Source organism: Mchenga conophoros, linkage group LG10 (genome assembly GCF_057382185.1).
Source record: "Mchenga conophoros isolate Kocher_MC1m ecotype Shallow Benthic linkage group LG10, M_conophoros_male_GT1.1, whole genome shotgun sequence".
NCBI classification, from domain to species: Eukaryota; Metazoa; Chordata; class Actinopteri; order Cichliformes; family Cichlidae; genus Mchenga; species Mchenga conophoros.
Window position 1 is genome coordinate 27,422,380 of NC_140535.1, and position 27,573 is coordinate 27,449,952.

A 27,573-nucleotide genomic window follows, 5' to 3' on the forward strand; every position below is an offset into this window, starting at 1 on the left:
ATGATGAGATCAAGACACTCTTACCCCTTTCAAGTTTGCAACAAATTGCACAAATTCATATGGGGATTTGGTGGAAAGTTCTACTTTCATATCAAGGATCTTGATTTAGTCTGAACTAATAAATGTAACAAGTTTATTTCTTTCACCCAGGAATGCAGTGACATCAGTAAAACCAAGCACTTTGGGTTTTCATATAACAAGTACAGCCTTCATCAGAACCAAAAGGACATGAGGATAAAGAGACAAATTTGCATCCAACTGTAGGAAAAAAATGTAACTTTAAAGCAAATGCAGAAAGTCTTGAAAAGAAAATAGTTTTTACAAATGAATGAATTTTATGATTCTGAATCTTCAACACTATTAACGCACTGCACAAGACGAGTGGAAAAACGTGTTTTTTAAAGAATTTATTTAATGCAATGGTTAATACTGACATATTTTGGGTCTCTATGATGTGTTGATGACCCAGACCCAGTTTTACAGTGACTGTTTGAAGTTTTCTTGATTCATTCCACCTTGACGATATTCATGGTTTCAGATGCCCTGAGGCATTCCCACAGCATAATAGTCCCATCACTGTGTTTCACTCTGGGGACAATGTTCTTTATACGCCTCTGGCTTCTTTCTCCAAACATAAGCAGCGTCTCTGACACCAAAGACCCCGAATTTTGTCTCATCTTTCCAAAGGCCACACTTCCAGTATTCATAATCTTTTTCCAGGTTGTCCCTCACATACTTCAGTCTGGCATGAAGGTGTCTCTTCTGCAGAGGTTTTTCTTGAACCTCACAATCCCTTCATGTGCAGGATTCTGGTGACTCTCTTTATTAACCAGTGTCTCTGCATTTTGTTGTGGAGTATTTAGACACATCTAAAGGCCTGGTATGAGACAACAAAATACATCTGCAACTTAAAGCGGGGACAAATGTTCCCTCTTCCCTGAAATCATCTCCAACTCTAAATCAAAGAACTAAACCATTTCTTTATACTCAAACATCTTAAGCACAGTGCTAAATACCAAACATACCAGTGATTAAGCTGTGGGGTAATAGGATTAAAATGGTCAGACTAAATCACTAAATCCCATATAAGATCCAGTTTGTCACACCAAAGGGGCCTTTACTTAAATGTAATTTATTACAATTAAAGTTCTTCCTAAAATGAGATGTGGGAATCAGCCACGTTAGGAATGAGTGAGTGTAATGCGTGGATTTTAAGGGTGTGTCTTGGTGCTATGGCACATGCTACAGAGAAAGCGCTGCACAGCTATCACAAGAATGGAAAAAAACTCATCAGAGCATGGGTCAGCCTTCCTTTGCTCGACCAATTATCCTCCGAAACACTGGTTTTCAGCATTTCTGGTTTTGTTTTCAGTCTAAACCGATAAAATGAGGTTTAGGTATAGTTTGAACTTCCTTTCTGTATATAGTTCCTGTGATTGCATGGATTTCCTCCACTGTCCAAAGACATGTCTTTTAGATCCAAACTGGTAGCAGGTGTGAATGTGAGGCTGTTTGGTTGTCTTTCTCTTTAGCCCTGTGATACACATACTGTCTGGGATAATATCTGCCTTCACCCTGGTGTCAGCTGGGATAAGCTCCTTTTTCACCAAAGGAAAGTGATGAATGTCAAACCTAAAATCCTTAATGGAGTTCTTTAAAGTTAAATAAAGAAACGAGCACACAGAGCTGCTTTATTTTAAATTATACTTTATTTCATATAAAAACAAAACAATAAACAAATAAATTAGATATTTCTAAAATAATTCTCTTGAGGAAATGTTTAAGAATGCCATGATTGTTTACAATTGGTATTTGAGAGAAGAGCAGGTAACAGGAATGTAAAAATATCAATGCTTTTTGAACACTTTGTGGATAAAACGTCTTTTCAAAATGACGTAGAAGCTGAGCGATAGCTTAACATGAGAAGAGGCCATACATGAATCCTTTGCTGACAAGATGGTTGTTTTTCTTCAAAGACAATAAAATGATTGATGAATTTACAGCATCTTTTTAAAGTAAAACCCTCCTTTTTTCTATTTGAACATATCAAAGATATGAAGGTTTTGGGCTGGCGATGCAAATATTGTTTAGGTTTGTCTGCAGTCAGCTCCAGGAGGTGGGTTGAGAATCAGTTGGCATTTTAGCCCACAGGGGAATTGTCTACAGCTGGTCCTGGTGGCAGTGGTGGGGCTGCAAATCTGAATTAAGATTTGTAATTTAAAAGATGGAGGCTTTGTGGATAAAGATAGGGAGAGAAGAGGAGATATTACCATAATAAGAGCCTCTTCATTTGCACACAAGCCCAAGCTATGCCCACAACACCACCCCCAAACTCCCTCTGGTCTGTAGTCACACCCATTAAGCCTGCAAAGCTTTCATTGTCCAGCCAGGCTGCGGACCTGAGGACCTATTGCCAACAGATCTGGCTGGGTGAAGGGTTACATGGAGACAATAGGTGTCCCTCCCCCTCCTCCCTTATTTGAAATCAATCACACAGGCTTTCACATTCAGTGTCCCCCACCCTCCCCATGCTGCTCAGCAGTGACACTGGGCTTGGGCCAGCTCCCAACAGAGTCCTCATGCTAAAATCGTCAGTGCTCCTTTCAGAACGAGTCCCACCCTGGACACACTGTCCCTCACGGAGCATTCATGTAAGAGTAGAGCTGTTGTTAAAGGAGCACCACGTAATGTCGCCTCAAAGGTCATGTGGTAGCTTGTATGAGTAAACAAGCCACACTCGCAACCTCTGCTTCTTTGAGACACGTTCAAAACTTATCTCAACTGTCTTCTTGTGGTTTTGAACCTTGTCTTCGACTTGAGATTAAAAACAAAAAGAAAAATTCTGGGAGGGGGGGGGGCGGACTTTGTTCCCAAATTTCCCAAGCTGAGGTCATGCTTAAAGGCCCAAGCTATCTATTTTTTTTCTTGCCACAAAAGCACTTAAGGCTTTAATTGTTAATGGATTTTTCATGTCTCAGTCAATCAGTCATAATTCAAAATAAGATCTGCTTTTTTAGATTTAGGGATGCTGTTGGAGATAAATATGAATAAGCTGGTATTTTGGAAAGAAATAGATAGCCCATGACATGACAGGTTTGGCACTTGATTAAATTCCTCTCTTCTTTTGCCCCCAATAGCCTTCACTTGTTGTGTCATTCAGAATAATTTATAAAAGGCAATTGTCTTTCTGTTGTTGATATGTACATAACAATAGTTTAATATTCTAATATATTCACAGGAAATCATCGATTCAGGCACTTTGCTGCCACTACAGCAACTTCTTAGCATGAGAGATCCTGAGATTTAAGACTGTTTTCTCCTTAAATAAGCAACACAAAAGTAATATAATCTTATATAAACAGATTTATATTTAACAATCAGTTTCTTATCTTCTATCATAGCAAAATAAATCTTTTGTTTTTTTGTTTTTGTCAAAATGTCTTTATGACCGAGGTTTTCCAGCCCTGGTTGTGGGTCGAGTTTGTGGAGGAGATCTTTGTCTGCTGCCTTAAAAGAGAGAAAGCACTTAAAGGCATTTCAAGTACCAGGGTCACTTCTGTTGAGCTTTATGCCTCCAAAGCTAAAACTGTTCTTGGGCACTGTTCCACAACTGATAGTCCAAAGTACCGTGATTGGTTTGTCTTCCTTTCTTCTGTCCATGATGTAACACTTCAAAACTCCACCTTGGTGTCAAGCGTAGTGTCCTTGGTGCTCCATGTGCAGAGGTGTGTGGCTGTGCATGTATTTGTGTGTGTACGTGTGTTTACAAATGCTATCTATATTCCAGGGCTTTGTCGGATGCCATAGTGGAGGTCCAATGAACAACATCGCATGAATAAATCTTTAATTTACCTTTAGAAAGGAGCAGCAGTCCTTCAGTTTGGGAGCCAGAGGATGTTACTTCATTCAAAAGCCCAAAGTAGTGTTTCCCAACTGTAGTGTTGTGTTTGTACGTGTGTGGTGTTCGTGCGCCTATCGAAGAGCCGTCTTCGTGTCTATCCGAGAGTGCACGTCCTGGTAGCCCAAGAGGCAGGGGTCGGTGGATAAGGCATCATGGGTAAAAACTGAGTCGTTGTCAGAGGAGCAGGAGCTGGATGTGTCCTCGCATGAAGGAGAGTATTGTTCAAAAGGCGTTGACAGATCCAAGTACTGAGGGGAAGAGGAAGTTGAATTAATAAAAAGAAATTCTAGAGAAATGCACAATTAAATGTTTTTGAAAATTTTCAGTAAAAATCAATAAAGATTGAACTTGACTGGCTATCACACTGCTATTGAACACATTTTGGAGAGTTGTTTTCATCATAGTTTTGGACCACCAGGTCAGCACAGACTGGTTTTGGATTGGTTGCTTTAAAGATTGTTATGAATGTATCTAAGCTCATGAACACGTAAAAGCAAACAAATCAAACATGTTAACTTCTGGCACATCTGCAAAGGAATAACAAAAAGTGCTGCAATTTCAGCAGCCAAACACTGTTTGATTTTGTGTTTATTGCTTTGAGTTTATAGGATCAGAAATCTGCTCAGCTCAAGCAGTCTGCGTGCTGAACATCTGGGCTGCAGATTGTTGGTGTCAATGAAAATGTGTGCACACATCTTTATGGTTGCAGACGTTACTGTGTGTTTGTGAATGAGTCTGAAACCTATAGGACTACCATGAGTTTTATAAAGTGAACAGAAGGATAAATTGTACAACAGCAGACTTACACATAACACAGGAACATTTACAGGTGGATAGATTGGTATATATGTTTGAAACCTACCTCGTCAGAAATGGACAGGAGCACCCTGTCCAGTTCCTCAACCAGCTGTTTGAAGGTTGGTCTCTGGGTGGGAACAGCATGCCAGCATTCACGCATCATCATATAGCTGCAGGAAAAAAAATAGAAGGATTGTTTAAAAATCCACATAATTTACCATAGGGCACATGTTACCACTGCATTCTTTAGAAAAGATCTGGACAAAAATGTGCTACACTAAAGATATGTAGTTACTGGTGGTAGCTTTAGTGGATCCAGTTTATTTACTGCTCTTTACTTGTCTGCTACAATGTTTCTTAGAATAGATAGGCATGTTTGCTAACAGTTGAGAGTAAAGTTTAAAAAGAAAAGAGGGCTTGCTTACAGTTCGTGTGTGCAGTTTGATGGTTTGTCCATGCGATGTCCTTCCTTCAGCAGCTTAAAAAGTTCCTCAACAGGGATACCAGGGTACGGTGAACCGCCCAGTGTGAATATTTCCCACATCAATACACCAAATGACCACCTGAACACAGAAAGGACGCATCGGTGATTTCTTTAGTATGAAGCAATTGTTCTCAACTGGATTCGTTCAGCAGTAACCATGGGATAAGTAGAAAGATTAACTCCACTATTAAACAACTGGGCTCATCTGAAGAGTTAAATATATATTTAGTTTTGGCTGCTCCCTTATTTCCCAAGGGCTCGCCACAGATGGATCTTCGCATTTTGTTTGGTGCAGATTTGATGCCAGATTCCTTTTTGAAACAACCCTCCAATTTATCCAGGCTTGGGATAGGCAATAGGGGTATTGAGGTTTTGCAGACACGTGAGCAGTAACCACATGTGTGAATTGTGACAGCTATGGTGACAATATAGGATCAAGTGAATAAAGCCACAGCCATACATACTTAGAGGCTGATCCATGGCTACCTGTCAGCAACTTGTCTTGAGGGAAAAACAAAGATTCCCAAACTTGTTTCAAGATGTTGCTGGAGGTTGATGGCAGTTGCTGGGAAAATAATTGCTAAAGGCCCAGTTTGTGCCTATTCCCAGAGTCAAAGTAGAGATCTTTCATAGGTAAAGTGAACAGGTTAGCCACTATACCGTGGGCTCACTATAATGCTGAGGAGTTAAAAGTAGAAAAAAGCAGTTGAAACAGCTCACTAAAGCTAGAGATAATGATAAACTGTGAAGACACAGTAGCTAACTACATTTTTAAATAAAAAAATCTTTAGTTAACATTTTTGCTAGCAGTTACATTACTAGCTAAAAATACGTATTTAAAGATGAACAGTTGAAATGGCTGACTAAAGGTACAAACAACATTTTTAAATTAACAGTGAATACAGTTAAATTGGTTGCTTATAGATCATAAATAAAGTAGCAGCTAAAAGTGGCATATAAATAATAAGCTAAAACTTTAATAATTAAAAAGAAAATGTTCTAACTACAACTAAGAAACTTGTAGTTGTGGGCGATCGTGGCTCAAGAGTTGGCAGTTTGTGTCCTTGGGCAAGACACTTCACCCGTTGCCTACTGGTGGTGGTCAGAGGGCCCGGTGGCGCCAATGTCCGGCAGCCTCGCCTCTGTCAGTGCGCCCCAGGGCAGCTGTGGCTACAATGTAGCTTGCCATCACCAGTGTGTGAATGGGTGGATGACTGAATGTAATGTAAAGCGCTTTGGGGTCCATAGGGACTAAGTAAAGCGCTATACAAATACAGGGCATTTACCATTTAGTTGTCCAGATCTAAAATGATTTTAACTGAACACATTTGAAAATGAAAGGTTTTCTTGATGTTGCTGTAAAAACATTGGATATCACTCGTTAGCCTTACGGAGAAAAGGTTTCAAGGAGTTTGAGTACAAGTTTAGACAAGATGTGAGAAGGAAGGTATAACACTGATATTTTTGAGACTTTACTGTGATGAGTTGAACTTACACATCACTCTGGTGAGTGTAGACTCTGTCAAACAAAGCTTCTGGTGCCATCCACTTCACTGGTAGTCGTCCCTGAAGAGCAGACACGAACACGTTAGAGCCTCTCACTACCCAAACTTAACCAGAATCTCATCCTAGTTAGTTGCGCCATGCTCCTGCATGTCTCTCATATGATCTTTCCCCTACTCGCTCTTCATCAACTCTTTTCTAATTAAGTCCCATTAAGCCTGCTGCCAGTCAGAGGAAAACATCAAACATCTGGTTTCAGGAGTATTAAAACTGTAAAGGAAACCAGTCAGTAATAAAATGACTAAGGGGCAGATAGGTTTATAAGCAGCCGTAGATATATATGTACCTATCATGTACAGTACTAACGGGAAAGGGTTGTACAAACTGATTGCTAACAATACTGCAGTAGTATTTCTGAGCAAAAAGACATTAGATCGAGGCACTTAAAAATAGTATTTTTCCTTTGAAACTTGATTTGAGATGTCAATATTTTAGCTAGCTATGCTGGAAAATTTAAAAGAATAACGACAGCTTAGCTGCACCCTAGTCTGGGTGTTAGAGGCGCAAATTCCTAAAACAAATGCTCCTTAGAAATGTTACTCACATTGGTGGTTTTCTTGTAGTAGTCAATCTGGTGGACTCCTCTGGCCAGGCCAAAGTCAGCAATCTTCATCACATTGTCCTCGGTCACCAGAACATTCCTGGCTGCCAAATCTCTGTGGATGCACTGCAAAGAGAAAAGAAGGGGATGAAAAATTCCCAACACGAGCTGTTGAGTCTCCAGATTAAATAAACAGATTTTAAAAATTTGGATAAAAAAAACACACACACACAATATATATAGTTTCTAAATATATTGCATGTTTCTTTTGATTTTTAGATAACTGTACGACTTATTTCTCCCAATGCATGACAAGCTCTCAGATTTGTGGCGTGACATTTCCCTGTCTGAAAATGCTGAGGTAGGGGAGGTAAAAATGACTGACTGTAGATTTCCCAAAAAGTTAAAAGACGCGGGAGCCTAAAATCAACACACGGTGCCTCAGTTTGGTGAGGTCCACAAAAATATAATGTCTTTATATAGAAATCCTGGAGTTTTAAGAAAAACAACCCTTTGCGAGGAAAAAAGAAAGCAGTGTTTGCCCACATTGAATGGATGTCATTAAGTTTATTTTGGTTTTCATTTGAAATAGACGTGGGATTTGTGGGGACGTGCGAAATGAGCCAGTCTTGGTTTGTGGGTCTCCCCATAATGGAGGGTTAGATTCAGGCTCCTGCATTCTTCGGAGGCCTTATAGCCAGAAACCTGATGCCTACACCCAGACGAAGGCTCTGCCGGCCTGTTTGCTAACAGATTTATGGCAGCGCTAAAAAGGACAAAGCCATGCAATGAAGGGACGGACAGATGGATGGAGAAGAGTAAACAGGACTGAAGCTGCAGCAGCTCTCTGCTGAGGAATGCCTGTCTGGGAAAGTGACTGGCAGACAAGGAGACATGTTGATATGAAGCACGCAAACATGGTGCATGCTGGGAAATTGAAAGGACAAGAAACATGTGGATGGGGGTAGAAAAAGGAGAACCGACAGGAAGGACAAAGAGAGGAAGAACAGCTGGTGCTGCCTCAACCAGACTAATCAATTTGAAGGCCAAGTCCCAAAATACGATGAATTACATGAAGGAACCTGATCCTTTCAATCAAAACCACATTTCTTATATTACAGCCTCTTTGGGGCATATATAACTCTGAAGACCTAAAGAAGTTTAGTTCTGCCCTCATGCCCTCATTTTATGTCTGCATTACTCTGTGGGGATTCAGACACACTCCAATAGACAGGCAACCTGTCCAGGTTATCAGGGGTTAGGAAAATAGATGGATCAATATGGATACACATCAGTTGGCCCTGTCTCATAAAAAAAGATGTTCCAGTACAGCTAAACTGGATTTTCAATCACATTTTGAGGGAAGTCTGTTTTCTCCCGGACTATGACTGCTTGTATTGTTTAACTAATATGTCTGTATTAGCATATCTTTGCATATCGTTACTTTGTGTTCCTACTGTTGCTGTACTTGTGATACTAATCTGGTTAGTGTCACGAAAGTTTCTACTTTAAGGTGAACAAATGTTTTTTTTTAGAAACCTAAACAAACAGCCAGTAGAAATATTACTGAAAAGTTGGGGAAAAAATCCAGAACTACAAAAGAAATAAGCTATAGTTACTACTTCTAGTACATTTCAACTCTTTATAGAGAGCTTACTCTTTTAGAGGCCAGGTACTCCATCCCTCTAGCCACCTGGTAGGCACAGGACAGCAGGTCTTTAAAGGTGAGCTGCTCTTCAGGCACCTTAGTCACATCAAAGGTGTAATCCATGCCTGGAGGTCGTCGGGCTCGCAGGTACTCCCTCAGACTTCCTTTGGAAGCATACTCCACCAGCACATACAGAGGGCCTGGGTGGGGGCAAGCAAAAACAGGATGAAGGGCTGCAACCACCACAGCTGAAACAATCCCTAAATCAGGCAGATCTTCATTAGATTAATGATAACAAAATGACTTGGGAGGAAAATGAGGAAATGTGTTGGTTCTTATCCAAAATAAAGGTTAGACACTCACCATCCTGTGTACAGACTCCCAGCAGGTTGATAATGTTCTTGTGCTTGTCCATCACCTTCATCAACTCCATCTCTGAGATGAGGTCTGCCAGATCTTTGTCTGTGGCGTCATCTGAGAGAGACATGTAGTTTTATTTAGTTGACATGCTGTTATAAGTAAGATCTGCCAAGTTAATCTCAGGAATTATTTCGCTGGTAGTATTCCTTTCTTACCTTTGAGCATCTTGACTGCTACAGTAGTGGCTTGTTCTGGACAGTCCTTGTTGATGCCGTAGGCTTCAGCTCTGACCACCTGACCAAAGCAGCCTTCTCCTAGAGGTTTACCCAATGTTAGACTAGAAAGAGAAAGGGAGTCTTAGTGAAAATAAGTATGTCCAAAAGAAAACTGTACAAATCCATAATTTGAAGCTCCGGTTTCTAAAACTATAGGTTTGATGGAGCCAAAAATGTCTTGCGGGCTTGTTTCTTTTTTGGTTCACACATGATGCGAGCGCTACAATGTTTAAATGAGTACAGATCCCGGCAGCCAAACTAAACTCAGTGAAGAAATACTTTTAGCAAGGAGCAGACGCTTTAAATGTTGTTGAGACTTAACAGTTCAGATTATATATATATATATATATATATATATATATAGATATATATAGATATATATAGATATATATATATACAGTGTTGGGGAGTAACGGAATACATGTACCGCCGTTACGTATTTAAAATACAAAATATGAGTAACTGTATTCCGTTACAGTTACCGTTTAAAAAGGTGGTATTCAGAGTACAGTTACTTTGTTGAAATAAATGGATTACACTGCGGTACTTTCCTGTTTCATTTTGTCGCGGCTCAGGACTGTTTGGGTTTTGTTTGACAGCTACGTTCTTTCGTTCCAGGCGGCAGCGCTACGGTTGCCATGGTTACAGGGCGACGCTCTCTCTCTCTCTCTCTGCGACTGTGTGTTTCCTGGGTAAGAGAGCGCCTTTTCGTTGTTGTTGTTGTTGTTGTTGTGCTAAGCTAACAGGCAGAATGCTACAAGCATAGCTCTAAAGAATGTAGCATCATGGGCAGTGTAGTCCGTGTTGCAGGGAGAATGGACTGCCATACACGTTATGGGTCTGTGAGCGCGAGGAGGGAGAAAAAGGGGAGTGGAAAGGTACGAGTTGTCATCGAGGGAAAACGGGAGCTGGAAGCATGTAAATATAATAATAACCACTGCAGCCAAGAAGAGTGCCTGACGAGCCCAGTTGTAAGTAAGCTATTAAGACTCGACTGTACACCGTGTTCGTGTTTTCCTCCGAAAACAATAAGTTCCGTTGGAGCAGTCTTTCAACGCCTCTCTCTGTCTCTCGCAAGAAAAGTTGACCCACACAACAAAGTAAAGCTATTTTTCGGCTACGAGCCGACAGGGACCCCGCTGTTTTAGTCAGAGGTCCCTTTACTACAGCTCGGAGTCGCGGACCTTCAGTAATAGTAATAAATCACACAGCAATAGTACATTCACGTTGTTGTAAAAAGCATGATAATATATTAAGTAATCCAAAGTATTCAGAATACGTTACTCTCATTGAGTAACGTAACGGAATACGTTACAGAATACATTTTGGGGCATGTATTCTGTATTCTGTAATGGAATACATTTTAAAAGTAACCTTCCCAACACTGTATATATATATATATGATACAAAGCATTTGTGATTGATTATCATCTACAGCTCAATAAATAATGACAGATGACTTACTTCTCCCTGGGGAACTCCCAGTCTGGGTCATAGGGCAACTCAAACTCCATGACTCCAGCCAACATTGGTGAACAGCTGGAAGACAGGCGAGCCACCCTCATCAGAGATGCGCTGGACTTCCCTGACGAGTTGGACTCCACTGAGTACTGAAGAAAGAGATAAAGATGTCAGGTTTTAAGAGGTTTGCCTTCAGATGCAGTTGGATCATCCATTGTGTCATAGCAGGTTATGAGACGTACCTGTCTGCGAAGAGGGAACTTGGAAAGCTTCTGCACTGGGAGTGCATCAAATGGCTCCCTTCTGGGGTTGACCTGCATTCGGCACAACACCACGATGACAATGGCCATGATCAGAGCCAGGAATCCACAAGCATAGATAATTATGTCACTATATTTGGTCTCCATTGTTTCCATAGCATCTGCTGCTTCTTCCTCTGCAGGTACAAGACAAAAAATTAGAGGAAAAAAATGTAATTCAATAGGAGAGGGAACTCAAAACAAGAAATGATTAGTTGAAGGTTTGTGGAGTATTTGATGGAAAAAGTGCTATATATCAATGATTAGCTGACCAAAGCAATGCTAAAATATTTTGAAAAGACCATGCAAAGTAGTGTAGAGTGACTTTTTTTATATAGTTACGTTGCTTCGTTCTTACCTGAAATGACAGTGAGCCAGGCAGACTGGTGGGCATAGCCAATTGAATTTCCAGCCAGACAGGTGTACTCTCCAGCATCCTCCATGGTAACTTTGGACAGGTAGAGGACCTCCACCTCGGACATGTTCAGACTGCCAGTCTGCATGACACAAAATGCAATGATGGGGCATGATAAGAGAGCTAGGAAGAAGTTAGGTTTGGAAGCTACCAGAGGAGTTGCTGTTAACAACACGTGAAAGGATAGCATCTCGTTGTATTACCAACCTTGAGGACCTGAACGTAGGGGGTCCCGTCAGGACCATAGCGTCTGCCGTTCCTTTCGATGTGCTTGAGCCACTGAATGTGAGGTTGGGCGTCACTGTAGACCTTGCAGTGGAACTGGACATCACTGCCTACCACTGCTGTGGTGTTGGCTGGCAAACCTGCCTGCAGGATCGGCCTGTGGGGTGAACGCTCTGTTTTTGGAGGAAATCACACGGAAGAGGTAAGCAAAGGGAGCAAAGATTCAGACTGAAAAATTGTTCAAAGATCAAGAGAAACCACTCAATGCCTTTTCTCATCTCAAATAAACAGCAGAGCATATGGAGACAAAGGTTAATTTATCTGTTAAGCATGTATGAAGTTTTAGGCAGGTAATGGGTAATCACCTGACTGCCTCTTAAAGACATTCATTTATTTAGTCATTTAAAGCCCACAAAAATGCATGCTTTGCAAATAAGCTCCTTAAAATAGCCAGCAATTGTCATTGTCACCCTCAATATGTTTCTATGCTGGCAAAAGACCAGGAAATGTCATTTTGGAATGAAAATTGGTTCCATTAGCATGCCTATTTGCCGCTAGTCTCTTTGATCTGTGGTCACTCTTTCTCTCTGATCTTGTTAGCTGCCTCGTTAGTCTTTTCCCCCTGTCAGCAGGGACGGAAACTGACCCTGCGGTGGAGAGATAGCGAACAAACGAACAAACAAACCGCAGCACTGCTCGATCTCTTGTCACAAGTCAGGTAGAAAACTGGAGTGGAAGTCTGACCATCCACATCCTGCCCGCCGCAGCCTGACACCAGGCACCCCTGTCACCATTTGCTCACTCGCTCAGTTATCTCCTCTCTCAGACTGGAGCCTTAAATTTGAAGGAATTCTGCTTTTTTGTGCTGACCAATGCTTTTCAGCCAGATTGTATAATCCAACCAATAAAGATTTTCTGTTATTTATGGCTTTAGTTTAGTGCTTACTCGTGTAAGGGTTGTGTTCTTCACTCTAGATGTCACAAGATATGCTTTTTTGTTTATTTTACTTTTTAAATATGAACATTAAATATGAGAAGCATGATCTTTCATGTCTTACCCAGAACATCAAGAACATAGCTGTGACTGATGGAGCCATACTTGTTCTCTACCACACAGGTATAGTTTCCTCTGTCTGAGGGCACAACACTTTCCATCACCAGGCTCCAGTGCTGGTGTCGTAGCTGGCAGACAAAGTACAAAATGATATGAATAAGAGAGCAAATAAAAACACAATCTGTTTATGTCGCACGAGATGACAAACTGAAACCTTCGTCACCTTGATGCCTCCAATGCGATGCTCTCCTCTAAATTCGCGTCCATTTTTGAGCCAGCGGATGCTCGGCATGGGGCTACCCATAGCTGGACAACGAAACTTCACTGTGTTTCCTGCAGGAACAGCATAGAGTTTCTTCTCCATACGCTGGGGATGTGTCCAATACGGTCCTGCACAGACAAAGAACCGCAAATAAGCCGTTAAAGCACAAAATTCAAGAAATGCAGCTGCTAAATAAACAGCAATTTTACCTCTGTAGAAGTAAACTTGGTCATTTTCAATCTCAGCTGAAGAATCCTCCAAGTCGTTGTCCTCATCGTCGTCCCCAGATCCCAGCGAGTCTGAGACGAAGACATGTCAAAAACCATTTACGGCTGCCTCTAATCCTCATTACTTAAAAGCTTTTTTTTAAAACCAGTGACTTTATATATAAAAAAAATCCAGTAAAGCATCAAAACTGCACTGCGGGTGCTCTTACCTGCCACAGTGATAGTGAAGTTCCTCACAGGCTCTTTGGATCCCCGGAGAACACAAACATAAACACCTGAATCTTCATATGTTACGTCTGTGATTTCCATGATGGCGCCTCGCATCTGGATCCGGGGTGTGGGCAGAACACGTGCACCCTCCTTGTACCAGTTTACAGCCATGCCGGGCCGGGTGCTCATGTCACAGCGCAGTTTTAGGACGTTGCCTGGCTCTAACAGGAGATGCTCTGTGGTGTCCTCACTCAAGTCCTCGAGAACATCTGCTAAAAGCAGGCATGGTATTAGCTTGCGGTGCTGAAGGCTCTTCTCAAGTTTTTATGATCAGTCTGAACACCCTTTTCGAGCTCTCCTTCTCCTTCTCTTTATTTCTTTTGTAGCTCTGATTATCTCACCACAGAGCCCAGTCTAATCGCTATTCCTTCAGTTATGACCTTCAGCTCCTCAAACTCCATTATCTCCAGTCCCCACATACACACAAGCACAATGACATTGCCATGGAGACAGGGCCTTACTGACCCGAGCCACCTCCACTCCCCCTTCCCCTCTTCATCTTTTTGTTCCCCTGTGAATTGTTATGAGACTGAGAGCGATCTGGCTAGCTCTGCAAACTCCCTCAAAAAGAAGCAAAGAAAATAAACAAGAAGGAAGGGAGACTGAAGCTGATGAACATGTCGCAATGTGACAGCGGTCGCAGAGTGAATATAAGGGGTGGTAAAGGCTCACTAATGATCTAAGAGACCAAAGAGAAGCAAAATCTGTGGAGGTGGATGCCAAGTTTAGAGCTCTCACGGTTGGCAAACATACCACTGTATGGTAAATGTATACTTTCACTTCTCACACCCAAATAGATTTTATTTATTTTTAAAAAGCTCTAAGTGTAAAAGCTCCAGAGTGAGGTTACCTGAGGGGATTTTAGTAGCAGGCATGTCCTCAGTTTGGGAAATGATAATCCCTGTGAAAGGGAAAAGTTGTCATTTAAAAAAAGTAAAGATGTGGGATGTTAAAAATTGACACTAAGCATTTCTATCTAAACAACATAAAAAAATCATATGCCTATAAATCCGAAATATTCATATAATGATAAGTCTGCCTTACCAGGCAGGACCTCCAGCCATGCTGACTGCATGGCCTGCACTGTCTGTCCCGCATGGGTGTTCTCAGCCATGCAGATGTACTCGCCAGCATCCTCCAAAGTGATGTTGGACAGATGGAGAGTATTCACCTTGGATGATATGTTCTGCAGGGGCTGCGTGACAGATTATTTTAGAGTGATGAGAAGAGAACACAGTGCAGAGGACAATAAAACTGCTGACGTTAGCAGATCTGTTCTCACCGTCAGAGCCCTGAGGCCAGGGGGTCCTCCCTGGTTCTGACCTGGTTCGCTGACATTCACCTTCAGCCACTGCACCTTTGTGCTTCCTGGTCTGTGGACTTTACACATCAACTTTGCCTGACCACCAACCACTGCTGTGGTGTTTTCTGGGTAACCTGGAACTATCAGAGGCCTAGTGACCCGAAGATCTGGAAACCAAATGTGGAGATGGAGGAGAGAAACTCAGAAAAGACAGATGATCAGTCATATCTTTTTCCTGTTATTGAGATTTGTTTCATTGTTATATTTCAGATCAGTGACAGCCTCCTTATTTACTCTTTCTCTCAATCTTGAACCTATTTCAGGCTTCACAGTACAGCTATTTTGCAGAATAAAGGAATCAGTAAACTGCTACAAGTCGTCGTAGTCTCAATAACCAAGTGAACAAGGCAAAAATTGTCAAAACACATCCTGGCGGTTTCATTTTACCTCTGAAAGGTCCGGCAACAGAAGCACACCATGTTCCTAAACAACCACAGACATTTAATGCTACCAGGAACCGGTGATAGAGTGCCCTGATAACCCAGCCACTATGGTGTCACCCTCAGCTACAGTGCCATCCATTCAGTGGGTCACTCACCCACTCACTTGCTGGAGCATATGTGCGCCCTGGCTAGGGACCTCGCTTTCTGCTCAGTCACTCAGAACGAGCAATTTTCCAGGGCAATTTTCTGTCTGATTGCTTCCTGCGAGCGCTTAGTGAAAGGCAATCTGTTTCCCTGTCGGAGTGAAGTGCTATCTCTTTTTCCAAACACCAGAGTACACGCAGGTAATCCTTTCAGGAACAAATATACAGTCACTACCTTCTGAGTGGAAAATGAGAAATGGCAGTTGGTCAAAAGCAAATGAAAGAAACACCTTGGAGGCAAACAAACTCAACACTTCGTTTGTTTACAGGGAGTCAGAAACGTGAAATCCCAACAAGTCACAATTTTATCTAGTTAAAAAAAAGTTAGGAAAAAAACCTGTAAATCAGAGAGCTGAAGCACACACACTATACCCACGCTAATGAACTTGCAGAGACAGCGACGGTGCCCCAGAGATGAACTCGCAGCAGAGTGTGAATTGCCACCCAGAGGCGAGGGGGCAAGCAAAACACAACACAACACAAACAAACCTGCTCAGCTGGTGCGAGCCAGCCAGCCAGCCAGCCGGTCGGCCGGCCGGCCGGGCTGGCAGCAGAGCCTCATATGGTACAATGAAGAGGCATTTGTGGCCCAATGCAGGAACGTACAGCAGCAGAGCCCTCAAATATGTACTTTTATCCAATTAGGTTTACTTCCAGCAGGCTAAAGAACTTCCCAGAATTATCCAGTTTCTGATTAACCTTCAAGGAAAATTGCTGGAATTCATTACATTGTCAGTTTGCAGCTCCCACTTATAATTACAAAGCTATAATGGTTTGGGGGCACACATGCATGTAGCATACGCCACCACAGGAAGTATGCATTCAGCATTATTTTATACAAAAGCTGCATTATAGCTACTTCTTATGATGTATAAAATTAATGTCGCTAACAACTGCTGCATTTCCATTTCATAGACATTTGATATATATATATATATATATATATATATATATATATATATATATACATTTTATTTTTAAACAAAATTGATCATCCAGTCATCCTCTAATCTGTGACATGTGTGGTTGAATTATGTCTTATGTTTTATTTTTGGTGATTTACAGTCAAGTACAGAGTTTATAGACAAAAATCTTAACTTAGACTTTTATATAATCTAATGATGTAGCAGGGAAAAAAATCTGGACTGAAAATGAGTTTTCCTTTTGCTGCAGCATACAATTAGCAACATTAGATATATAATTATATTTGACATGCGCTCGGAGCGGGTTTCAAATTAGTAACTGAACATAAAATACCCACAGAATTGTTTCAGGTGATTATTAAAAGCTTAGTTAAAGTTTGTTTATAGCCTACTACAAGATTTAGTTTGGATAAATAAATAAAGTTGGCAGCTTGGAAGGTGTAGATTCTATTATATACCAGAAGTTAGGAAAATGCCGGTCACTGTTTCAAGGCCAGTTGCTGCTTTTACAGCTCTTGTTTTTCTTGACTTTGGACATTATGGTGACCATCAATCAAAGCACCAGTACATGAACTGGTGCAGACAATTTATGCATGTAAAATACAAACCCTGATATCCGGTGCATGCTATTAAAATCTAACTGCTTTTATAACTGTTTGACTATTTACTCACATCTCTTGAGGGGCTTTTTTTGAAGCCCCCTCTTGCACACTGTCGTCGGAACAACAAGTCCCGGCTGGCCTCGACAGCCCTGCAGTCTAAACTGGAGCCACAGAGACGGCTTCTGTTCTCTGTGCCTCAGGGACAACCATCCACCTCGACTTTCATCAATCTACACACATCCTCAAAAAGAATGTCACCCCAAAGTCCTCTAATCTTAAGTATTAAGCCAGTTTATTTTGCAGCAGAAGATAAAATTATTATCACACATAATAGTTTCGTTTTTGAAAGCTGGCTGTATAAAAGGCTGATTGTGGCTTACCTCAGTAGAAACATTTTAATGGCACCTTAAACTAACAGTGCCTGGTGCACTGCATTGGCTTCTGTTTATAAAGCATCAGTGAGAAGGCCCTGCCACCCCCCCCCCCCCTCCCCATCCTCTACAGCTGGCACACAGCCAGGCAGATTTACACTTCCGTGCCTCAGGGCCCCGGACAGATCGGGTAGCGCCGTTTACAAACGCTGAGAGCTTCCGACTTCTTCGCTCTTTCTGACTCTCGCCTACAAGCTCTCGTAATCATTTTTCTGTCACCCTGCCTCCCTCTGGACTAAACTTTCTAAGGAGGGAAGGTGGACTGGTCCACACAATTCCAGATACATAACATATTTTTAAGAATTTAAAGCAGCTTCACTCCTAGTCAACAGATGAATAAAAATGAGACCTGCTATCTGGCTGTGATCAACCCCCCCCCCCCCCTCCCCAGCCATATGCTTAATCTAAGGTTTATGCAAAGACAAACCCCAAGTGATCAAGTTAATACTAACTGTGTGATATCAGAGCAGAATTTCCTGACTTACCTTTTATTCTTAAGCCATCGGTGGTTCTGGCCGTGACTCTGACCACCAAACAGAGCAGCAGAATACAGAACAAGCAGACCCGCATCATCTTCTGTGGGTGACGTGCGTGTTTTGTGGGCTAAAAGGGAAAATTAAACGTTGGAAGCCTATTCCGGGCCTCACACTCCACTCGCTGGCATTGGCAACTTCAGAGACCCCCAAAGTCTGTAAACGTGGAGCCTGCTGGGAAAAACAAACACATGGCAGACAGTTATCTGCTGATCAGAAACCTGATTCTCTGAGGAGATCTAGCAGGGGAGCAGCTAAAGACACAAACTTTTCTGTTCACTTTTAAGCCAGATGGCAAAAACACAAACAATTGTCAGGCCAAATAGTTAAAGAGAGAGCCTGTATTGACTGTGAGCAGCTGTATTCTTAACCAGATGTCCTGCTATCTGTCCCACTCGTATGCCTCACATTGTCCAGGCTCTCCTGCGTGATGAATAAGGAGCAGGGCTGTTACTGCCTGTTGTTTGTCAGTGGATGGTGCTTGGTCTGTCCCGGGATAATGGGCCCTTACTAGGAAAACACTTGAAACTTGCCAGGAAGCTACAGAATCTGAAGGAGCAGCAGAGAGATTGGACTAAAAGTTGATGAGACTTCAGGTTCAGGAGGTGGAAACCCAAAGACAGGAGGAAAACAGTGAAATGGGTGATGGTAGTGGGTTTTCAAAATCTGAAATGCACTGGTGTTCTTACCTAGACCCAGATCTGGTAACAGGGCCAGCTACAAAGGCAGTTTTATGATTGGTCATTGTATTTTCCCTACTTAATCTGTGAATCTATAAAATGCTATGGTGCCTTGAAATGTTTTTTTTAATCTAACAAACAGTCCAGAACCACAGTGATATCCAGCTTACTATTAAAGAAGTCAATGAAAAGCAGCAACTCCTCAGAAATAATGGGGGGAAACAGAAAAAGCAGAAAGTTGATTACTAATGAATTAATAATATTGACTTTCACTTTATGAACTGAAGTTTCAACTGAAATAAACAATTGCAACTATTTTTCAGCTCAAAATAATTTTCACAGTATTGTTAGCTGTGAGTTTTACCTCCAGATGTTGTTATACGTTAGGAATGATCGATAAACCTGTTTCAAACATTTTGACTCGCATAGAAAGTGATATTGAAGTACAGAGGTTATTAAAGCGGTCTAAGCATCTGAATGCGGACAAACAGTAAACTGACAGTCTGTAGGAACGCTAAAGGAATAATACACTGGTTTTCTTTTTTCTGCTGCAAGCACAGCAAACTGAGCACAGGCGCCAGATCCTGGTGCGTGCGCTCCATGTAGGCAGGCCGCGCCCACACACACACAGATACGCACGCACGAACACATACACACACTGTTTAAAGAACCAGCTTGCTGAATGAAACGTATTCTTTCTCAATTAAGGACTGGAAAACATTTTTCTCCTGCTGCTGCTAATTCCGCTGGAGCCAAAACACTTCTGCTGTATTGTACTTTTATATTTCAGTACCATAATCCACGCTCAATAAAGCACCTAAGAGCTGTATTAATGTCACACCGTGCGTGTAGTTTACAATCAACTCAAGAACCGACGAATGAGAATCGTTGTTTGTTTCACAGTTAAACCTAGAAGTTTGTAATTTTGGAGCCCGCACGTGAGCCCCCCAGTCAAAAACTTTGATCTGCAGAATAAAGGAGCTGATAGTGTTTAGATAATGTTCCTGAAAAATACTTTAATTAAATGTTAAAAAGGATGATCAATCTTTCTTTCACGCGTTAATGGCACTTGTGGTCTGATGAAGTTCAAACTCCGCTTTGGGCGATATAAACAATCTTTTCTCCTGACAAGTGGAAAGTTCAGTGTCTACTAATTGATCTGTTTTGCTTTCATTGGGAAACACACATAAAATTATAAATCTTTCGTCTTTAAACCCCCCGATTAACTTAAAATTAACTCGTTGGTGGGTGAAATTACACTGTGTGTTCTATCAGTCCTATTCGGTTTTTTTCATGATGGATGGTGGCATTATATGATCTATAACTCTCTGGTAATCTAGCCCCCGGTCCGCCGTGCCTGCTGATAGGACAAAAATGAATGAAACTCAAAGAAGCTCCAGCTGTCTCTGTCTGTTTTCACCCACCTTTGCTTTGGGTCTGTCCTCGCAGTGATAATTGGCACCGGTGTGGAAATCACTCCTTGTCCCGGTTGATCCGAGCGAATATTGAAATCCTCATTTGGAGAGCCACTTTTCCCGGTGTATCCTTCCCAAAAATCAGTCTGTGAGCGTGTTTCAGCTTATGTGTATCCGACTAAAATCGAAGCTGAGCCTTAAATCCATCAAAAAACAGTGGCCTGTTACACGAACGACAGCTGTCGGGCTCTTCCAGTGACCCGGGGGAAAGCGTTGCGATCCCCGGGGCAAAGTCCACTGCAGGCTGCCGCTCAGAAGGCTAAATCCACGGAGATAAAGAAAAACAGTCAGGGAGCGGGGAACTTACGAGTAAGAGTTGTATGAAAATGCTGAAAATGATCCGATTTATAGAGACGGGTACAAAACAAAAACAAACAAAAAAAAACCGTGCCCCGTAGTTCAGAGTCCCTTCTTGGTTACACTGCAACACCGTTTTGGATACGCGCGTCTTTACGCAGCGCTTCTTCAAGTTCCACTGCTCAGTGTGTTTATCCCAATAAGCTCTGCTGATCAAATGTGGGGCTCAGCCTCCCTCCACAGTCCTGTTTCGTTCAACTGCTGAGAGAGAGAGGAGCGAGCGACTGCGACCTTCGCACACCAGCCCTCGTACAGCACCCTGCTGCTCTCTGGACGGCAGTCACAACAACAATGGTCTGAGAGCGGCCAGGGGAGCAGGAGGAGGAGAGAGGAGGGGAGAGGATAAGGGAGGGAGAGAGAGTGAGAGAGGGGAGGGGTACATCCCTGCCACCCCCTCACAAAACAGCCCCATGCTACCAAAGAGCTGGCAAATAAAACCCAAGACTCTCTCCCCCTCTCTCTCCTCTCTGCAGAGTTGAAATCTAAGTCTAACGGTATTCGGTATTAAAATTGCTAGAAGCATTTTTCTCTCATACAGTAATTAGCCACATAAATCACGCCACTGATGAGTTTTTTTTAAGGTGTCATAATTTATTGGGGGTTATTTGCCCTTTTGAAGACACAAATTCAAATTAAGTCGTTTTTGTGAGTGAATGTGTGAGAACTGCCTCCCTGTTTAATTGCCTCAATGAAAAAAAGCTAAACAACACAAAACAAGACAATGGCATTTAAATAAATACAGGCCCTGCTTTAAAAAAATCTGGTTGTCACACTTTGTCTTAATGTTTCCCCTCATTTGGAAGTTTTGATGCATTTTAGTAAAACATATGTGGTAAATTCTCAGAGTTATTAGACTACAGGTCCCACAACTCTTTAATCTTGTGAAGTAAAATGAAGTATTAGCATGCAGCAAAGAAATAGGGTTTCTCCAGGATCAGCATAACATCAGAATTCATGCAGAGATAAGGATAACAACTGATATGACAACAAAGTCAGAAGATGGGAACATAAATCACACAAGTACGCTAATTAAATCATTCCTTCTTCCAGATGCAGTTCAGTCTTCAGCCTCCGTGTCCTATAAAATGTCTTGTGTGCCCTTGGCAGGATATCATCTGCAAACTTTAAAGTAAAGGACAGTGCGTCACTTGAAGCTTTTTATCTCACTAGCAGCTACATATTCTGGTAAAGTCTAATAAATGTCCAGGTTCTTGGGTGTTAGATCCCCATCACCCTCAGAAAGTTAATGTCAGAGGTTTATAAAGAGGTTTTATCCATCTATTCTCACTTAGAAATGTTAGGATAAGATTTGGAATCCTCTCATCAGGTTTCTTTTTTCTGTTGATGTTGAGTCTGTTCTTTCACCTTTGTGTTTCACTTTTTCCCTGCCATGCCTTTACTACTTATAGCAATCTGTGAGAGGCTCTGATCAACAGGACAAGAAACATGTAACCTGCAGCCCATTCCGATTTGTTTTAGTTTCTTTTGGCCAGTTTATTAAATATATCAGATGCTGACCAACATGCTTTACAGAAAGCAGTTAAAACAATCCTTTAACCTAGTGGAGAAAAATAAGGTGTATGCTAATAACATCAATTTCTAGGAGTAATTTTGTGTGTAATCACAGTGCATTTTTTGCTTTTCACACACCATTGTACACAATATGTTCTGGAGTAAGAAAAGCCTAGCCCTGTCACTAACCCTTACCATTTTGGATGTCATGCAACAGCCATACCCTATCCTACCCTTATGTGTTAAATCTGGAATTTCAACTATGAGCCAGTAAGTAAAATTTGATGGAAGGACTGGATCAGCAGCAGATTAGACCCCATGGCTTTGGATAATACATATGGGAGCAAAGTTCAGCTGTCTGCATATTTTTAACCTTGCGGAACATGAAAAACTCAAGGAAGAGCCTTCAAAACTCAGTTATGTCTTATCACAATATGCTGTACATTTATCATAACTGGTTTTGCATGATCAGACTTGCAAGCTAGCTAACCTGTTATCCTATAAATCCCCAAAGCACTTAAACTCCACCAATAAATTCATTTCAGCCTCGGAGAAATCCTTTAGAATTACTGGTTTTTTTTTTTTCCTCTGCTGCACAGTTTTTATTGTGAAGAAAGACAGGAAGGGCAAAAGAATAAGGGGGCAATCGCAAGCTGCGAAGGTCCTGGCCCGATTCAAACATGGTTACATGATACCTGCTTCAGCCAGCAGGATGATTAAAGAAATCTAAGACTTTAGCTGTGCCTCCAAGAAAGCTCTGCCACCTTCAAAATATGAGATCCAAATAAATCACAAACACAAGGAAAGGATCAAGCAGCACACTCCGTTTACTTTTATTCGCAGGTCAAACTCTTCCAGTGGCCCAAATATGAGCGTGTTTAGCTGAAATTTATGTGTCGAAATAAATTCCAGATTTGACCTTTGACACTGCATGCTGCTACGTCAGGTCAGACTCAGCTTTACAGCGAAAGGCAAAGTACACAAATAAACGAGCTAGTGTGGAAGTCATAAAGCAGATAAGAGCTGTGCTAATGCCAACTATGTGGTCAACTGGTGGGACAGCCTCAAAATGTGTGTGTGCGTGTGTGGGGACATAAATCAGTTTACACGGGTACACTGGGTGGGAAGTTTGGGGCACCTTGTTTGGTTTTTGTGAACCAGTAGCAAGTCGGCATGACATAAATCTTTAAATCTAAGTGTAAAGATGTGATAGGATAAGAAGGGATCATGCAAGATCATGAAGGTAGACCTTGAGATAACAAATAAAAGCCAATATAATGTTCTCTGAGGTAGAGGAAACACAACTTTGTTTGTGTAACTGTTAGCTTGCAAAGTACAGCAGCACAGCCCAGATCCCACAAATGATTAATTCGAGGTCGCCCTCCAAGTTTGGCTTGATCTGGGGTCAGAAAGTGAGGTGTGTATGTGTGTGTTTAGGCCTGTGATACCTGTGTTTTGGGAGGGAATAGCAGCGTTAATGATAATGCTCCTTGTTGTTGTGCTAATGAGATACAGTTGGTATTGCTGCCACTTCAATTGCTTCACACACTCACCACACAGTTCTTACAATGAAACCCATTGACACGCCCCTAACTTAGACGCTTTAAGCAAATGCACCGAGTTTGGAGGAGCTAACGTCCGTTTGCTTGGCCGAGCTGCTTCACTTTGAACACAGCACAGTTATCAGTGTCCCCCACAGAAGAAAGAGAATTTGTGGCAAAAGAATTGAGGACTGTTAAATTATAAATAAGACTGCCAGCAGTACACAGACCAAACATTTCAGCCACATGTATTCTATTTACACTAAAAGTCATTTAAAAGGAATTTAAGTTCTCTCTCAGTTGGCTGTTCTACAGTCAAAATTACAGTGGTTCAGGTCAAAATAAGAGGCACCATTTAGATTTTAATTGGAATATTTATTATGCTTATATGATTATTCCAACCATTTAAAATGTGCTATATAATTAGGTCAGTGATTGTGGATGTTATTTACAATACATGTGACCTTTGAGTTTGTGGGTCTTTTCCACTTCCACTACAAGAATTAAAATATCTGTGACCTGCAGTTTCCAAAGAAAGATATAATCTTTTGTAATTGTTATATTTTACGTATTGTGTCTTAAGCCAACTTGTATTTCTTCATACTTGAAAACTGAAGCTTTAAAGTCAGTATTTGGTATGACCACCATTATTCTTCATCACAGATTGAACTCTCTTAGGCAAACTTTCTAGCAATTTCTTTAAGCAGTTTTAGGGAATGGTCCTCTGGGGTTCTCCAAGGGCATGCACAACTTTACTCTGGATGTTGGCTGGTTTTGTTCTGTTCTCTGTCAAAATGATCCCACACTGCATCTCTGTGCTTGTCCTGCTCTCACTGCAGTGCTCAGTACTGTTGACCATAATTTTGTACTACAGAGATTAGAGTATGCTGTAGTTATTAAAGGTACTGTGCTGAAGGGATTTGAATAATATCTAATAGACACAGTTTTGCTCATGTAAATGCAGAGTTCTCTTCACACACTTTGATTAATTATGGAGTTCCACAGGGTTATGTGCTAGGAACAACTCTGTTTACATTATACATGCTATGCATCTTCTATGCAGATGATACGCAACACAAGTCAAGTGACACACCAATTAGTTAAACTGTAGGGATGTCTTAAGCACAAAGAACTGGATGACCTCTGATTTCCTATTTCTAAATTTAAGTAAACTGAACACTTTGCATTTAATTTTTAATTAGTGTATCTTTAGTTCTGTCTTCCTCACCTCCTCAGCCGGTCACAGCAGATGGCTGCCCTCCCCTGAGCCTGGTTCTGCTGAAGGTTTCTGCTTGCTCATAGGGGGTCATCTGATTGTGGGGTTTTCTTTGTATCATTTTAGGGTCATTGTGGCCAAATAGTTCAATATTTGTTGTGTGTAGACTCTGAAGCAGGGCTGCTTCATCGTAGTCCCTCACAGTCCATGCGATGTAAAACTGGCTTCACTGTGGACGCGGGCATTGGTGTTCCAGCAGTTTCCAGTTCAAGGTTTGAGCCTTTGTTGTTCCTGGGTTGTTCTTGAAGATCTTAACTAATTTCTCATCTGAGGATGACAGTTTGGGTCTCCTTCCAGACCTTGACAAAATGGCTTGTACTTACGTACAATTGTTTGAACAGATGAACTTGGGATCTGCAGTTGTTTAGAAATGGCTCCACGAGACCTTCCCCACTTATCTTAATCTACAGTTCTCCTTCTTACATTTTTACTGAGTTCGTTGGACTTTCCCATTGTTCTGAGTATTGGTCAATACATTGAGTGCTTTCAAACAAGCCCCCTTTATAATGACAAAGAAAAACTGCTAGTTGTAGTCAATTATGATCACTAATGAGAATTTAATAGCCCTTGGCATTGTCAAGTTAAATGACACTGTAAAACCTTCATCACCATAAACGATTTAAGTGAGTGTATGGATGTATTGAGCTTGTATGTATACATTTGAAAGGTCGTGTGCAGAGAAAACCCAAAATAAATTCAAACTTCTACACCCAATTCTTATTTTTAAAGTCATTAAAGAAGTATGCTGTGCAATCATTCTACCCAGGGAAAATAACAGCTCAAAGAAATCTTTAAAAGACAAAGTTACCAGGACATTCATGACCATATTGAGTATATGTAAACATCTGACTACAATGCACGCATGTCCTCTCAGGACAACTTTGCACTTAGCATCATATTCAATTGTTTATGTCTACTTTAATTTCTAGACATAAACAAATGTAATGTAACACATTACTCTGAGTTTTTAGTATGCGAATACTCATCAGCTGATAGAATTGGATACCTCAGATAAGGACTCCATCCCCCTACACAAGGAACCTGACCTTCCATACCACCTCTTTATCTGATGACATCAGTGATACAGCAGATCCCTCCCGACTCTCATGGAGCCTCCAGGTTCAGATAACTTTGATAGCCTGTTGCCTGAAGATGTTAATACCAGAGCTGGTTGGTGCCTGACAACTGATAACAGATTGGAAAGGAGGAGGGGCCATGTTGGGGTGAATGCTAATCACTTGGGTGAGGTTAAGTTAGGAGGGTGCATGCGTGTATGGAGGGAAAGTGAGGTGGAATAGAGGTCAGGAGGAATGTGCGAGGTGTGGCTGGTGGCTCATTAGGCTGTTTCACCCAAAAGGGACTCATCATAGGAACATCAGGTCCCATTTAGATTTAAATTTTGGACTATTTAACTGATGCTTCTCTTAAAAAACGACACTCTTAAAAAGATAGTTAACCTTAAAATCAAATTTACATATTTTTCCTTGCTGTGGCGTTTACCCATTTCAATTGTTTTGAGTGAAATGGTCAGCTTTAGAGATGAAAAATGTTTGCCTTCTTTTGAATATAACTGGGATTAGATGCCACTTACCAAAAATACATTTTAAAAGGTCAAAAGAAATCATAGCATAGCTACCCAAGGAAAAGAAGAATCCACAAATTTTGTTGTGAGCATTTCCACAAAACGATACCCACCAAACGCATCACAGTGATGAGACTTTACAGTGCCAAGATGTAAACATTAATGAGGTGTAATAATTGGTAGCTGCATGTTTCCTTCTTCTACATGCCCGTTGAAAAACCATGTATTTGACTCTGGAGTGAACTGCCTCTTTAAGTTGAAAAGCATATCTTTTACTTCTAGGCCCTGCATTCAAATTAAAGGCTGGATCATAATTTCAGGTTAAAAGTTGCTGTTTTGAGGAAAAGTGGAGCAAGAAGCCAGAGGCTGAAAAAGTGTTGACTCAAAGGATAAAAAGATTCGCCCACATATCTGGTCACTGAAGGCTCAAAGTATAAAGTGTGTGTTTACAGTGGAGAAAAACACATTGATGCTTTCTTTTCTTTTAGAACATTTCATAAGAACTTCTTCATATTTTGAAGTCTTTAAACTGTTGAAATGGCAAATATGTTGACTTGTTTCACGATGGTAGTAGAGTGCTGTCATTCTGAAATCTCCCATAGGTGTTGTCATAGGTGACTGCCATGTAGGTTTTCTATTTGCTTAGTGTCTTCAAAAAGAGCCTTGAATATAAAGCTAGAAACACAATAGATGTGAACCACATAGAGAGGATTTCGTTTTTCATTTCACATAGTCTTCAACTAAACAAAGGACTAAATCATACAGAACTGTCGGCTTGCGGCTTCAGTACAGGTCAGCTCCTCTCACTAACTCCCACACTCGTAGACTGCTGAAGCTTTCATTGTTGTGTATTTTTGTTAATCATTACCTGCGATGTTTGCAACACAATGGAACGAGCTGAGAATATGGGCTTTGTGATGCAGGAGGAA

The 27,573-nt window shown here is 41.3% G+C and overlaps 1 protein-coding gene across 2 annotated transcripts; it reads right to left on the minus strand.

Moving 5' to 3' along the window:
• Positions 1–1,690: 1,690 nt before the first annotated feature.
• On the minus strand, positions 1,691–21,007 carry fgfr4 (fibroblast growth factor receptor 4). Of its 2 annotated transcripts, none has more exons than XM_085289640.1 (21): positions 20,326–21,007; positions 18,174–18,392; positions 15,066–15,253; positions 14,828–14,978; positions 14,634–14,684; positions 13,723–13,992; positions 13,496–13,585; positions 13,248–13,414; positions 13,029–13,152; positions 11,953–12,143; positions 11,689–11,827; positions 11,274–11,467; positions 11,035–11,180; positions 9,511–9,632; positions 9,299–9,409; positions 8,945–9,135; positions 7,291–7,413; positions 6,679–6,749; positions 5,125–5,262; positions 4,764–4,869; positions 1,691–4,149 (listed from the first exon to the last, which is right to left on the minus strand). In XM_085289640.1, exons 2-21 carry the CDS (start codon positions 18,259–18,261, stop codon positions 3,973–3,975), a joined length of 2,838 nt encoding a protein of 945 aa, XP_085145766.1. In that variant the 5' UTR covers positions 18,262–18,392; positions 20,326–21,007; the 3' UTR covers positions 1,691–3,972. The 2 variants fall into 2 exon arrangements, with proteins under 2 accessions (XP_085145766.1, XP_085145767.1); XM_085289641.1 differs by having other exon boundaries at positions 18,174–18,395.
• Between the last annotated feature and the right edge of the window lie 6,566 nt (positions 21,008–27,573).

Coding starts and splice junctions, on each gene's coding strand:
- fgfr4 (XM_085289640.1), bottom strand. CDS start 18,261: ATGATGCGGGTCTGCTTGTTCTGTATTCTGCTGCTCTGTTTGGTGGTC. Junction 15,254..18,173: donor CGATGGCTTAAGAATAAAAG/GTAAGTCAGGAA, acceptor TTTGGTTTCCAG/ATCTTCGGGTCACTAGGCCT. Junction 12,144..13,028: donor CTATGTTCTTGATGTTCTGG/GTAAGACATGAA, acceptor CTCCAAAAACAG/AGCGTTCACCCCACAGGCCG.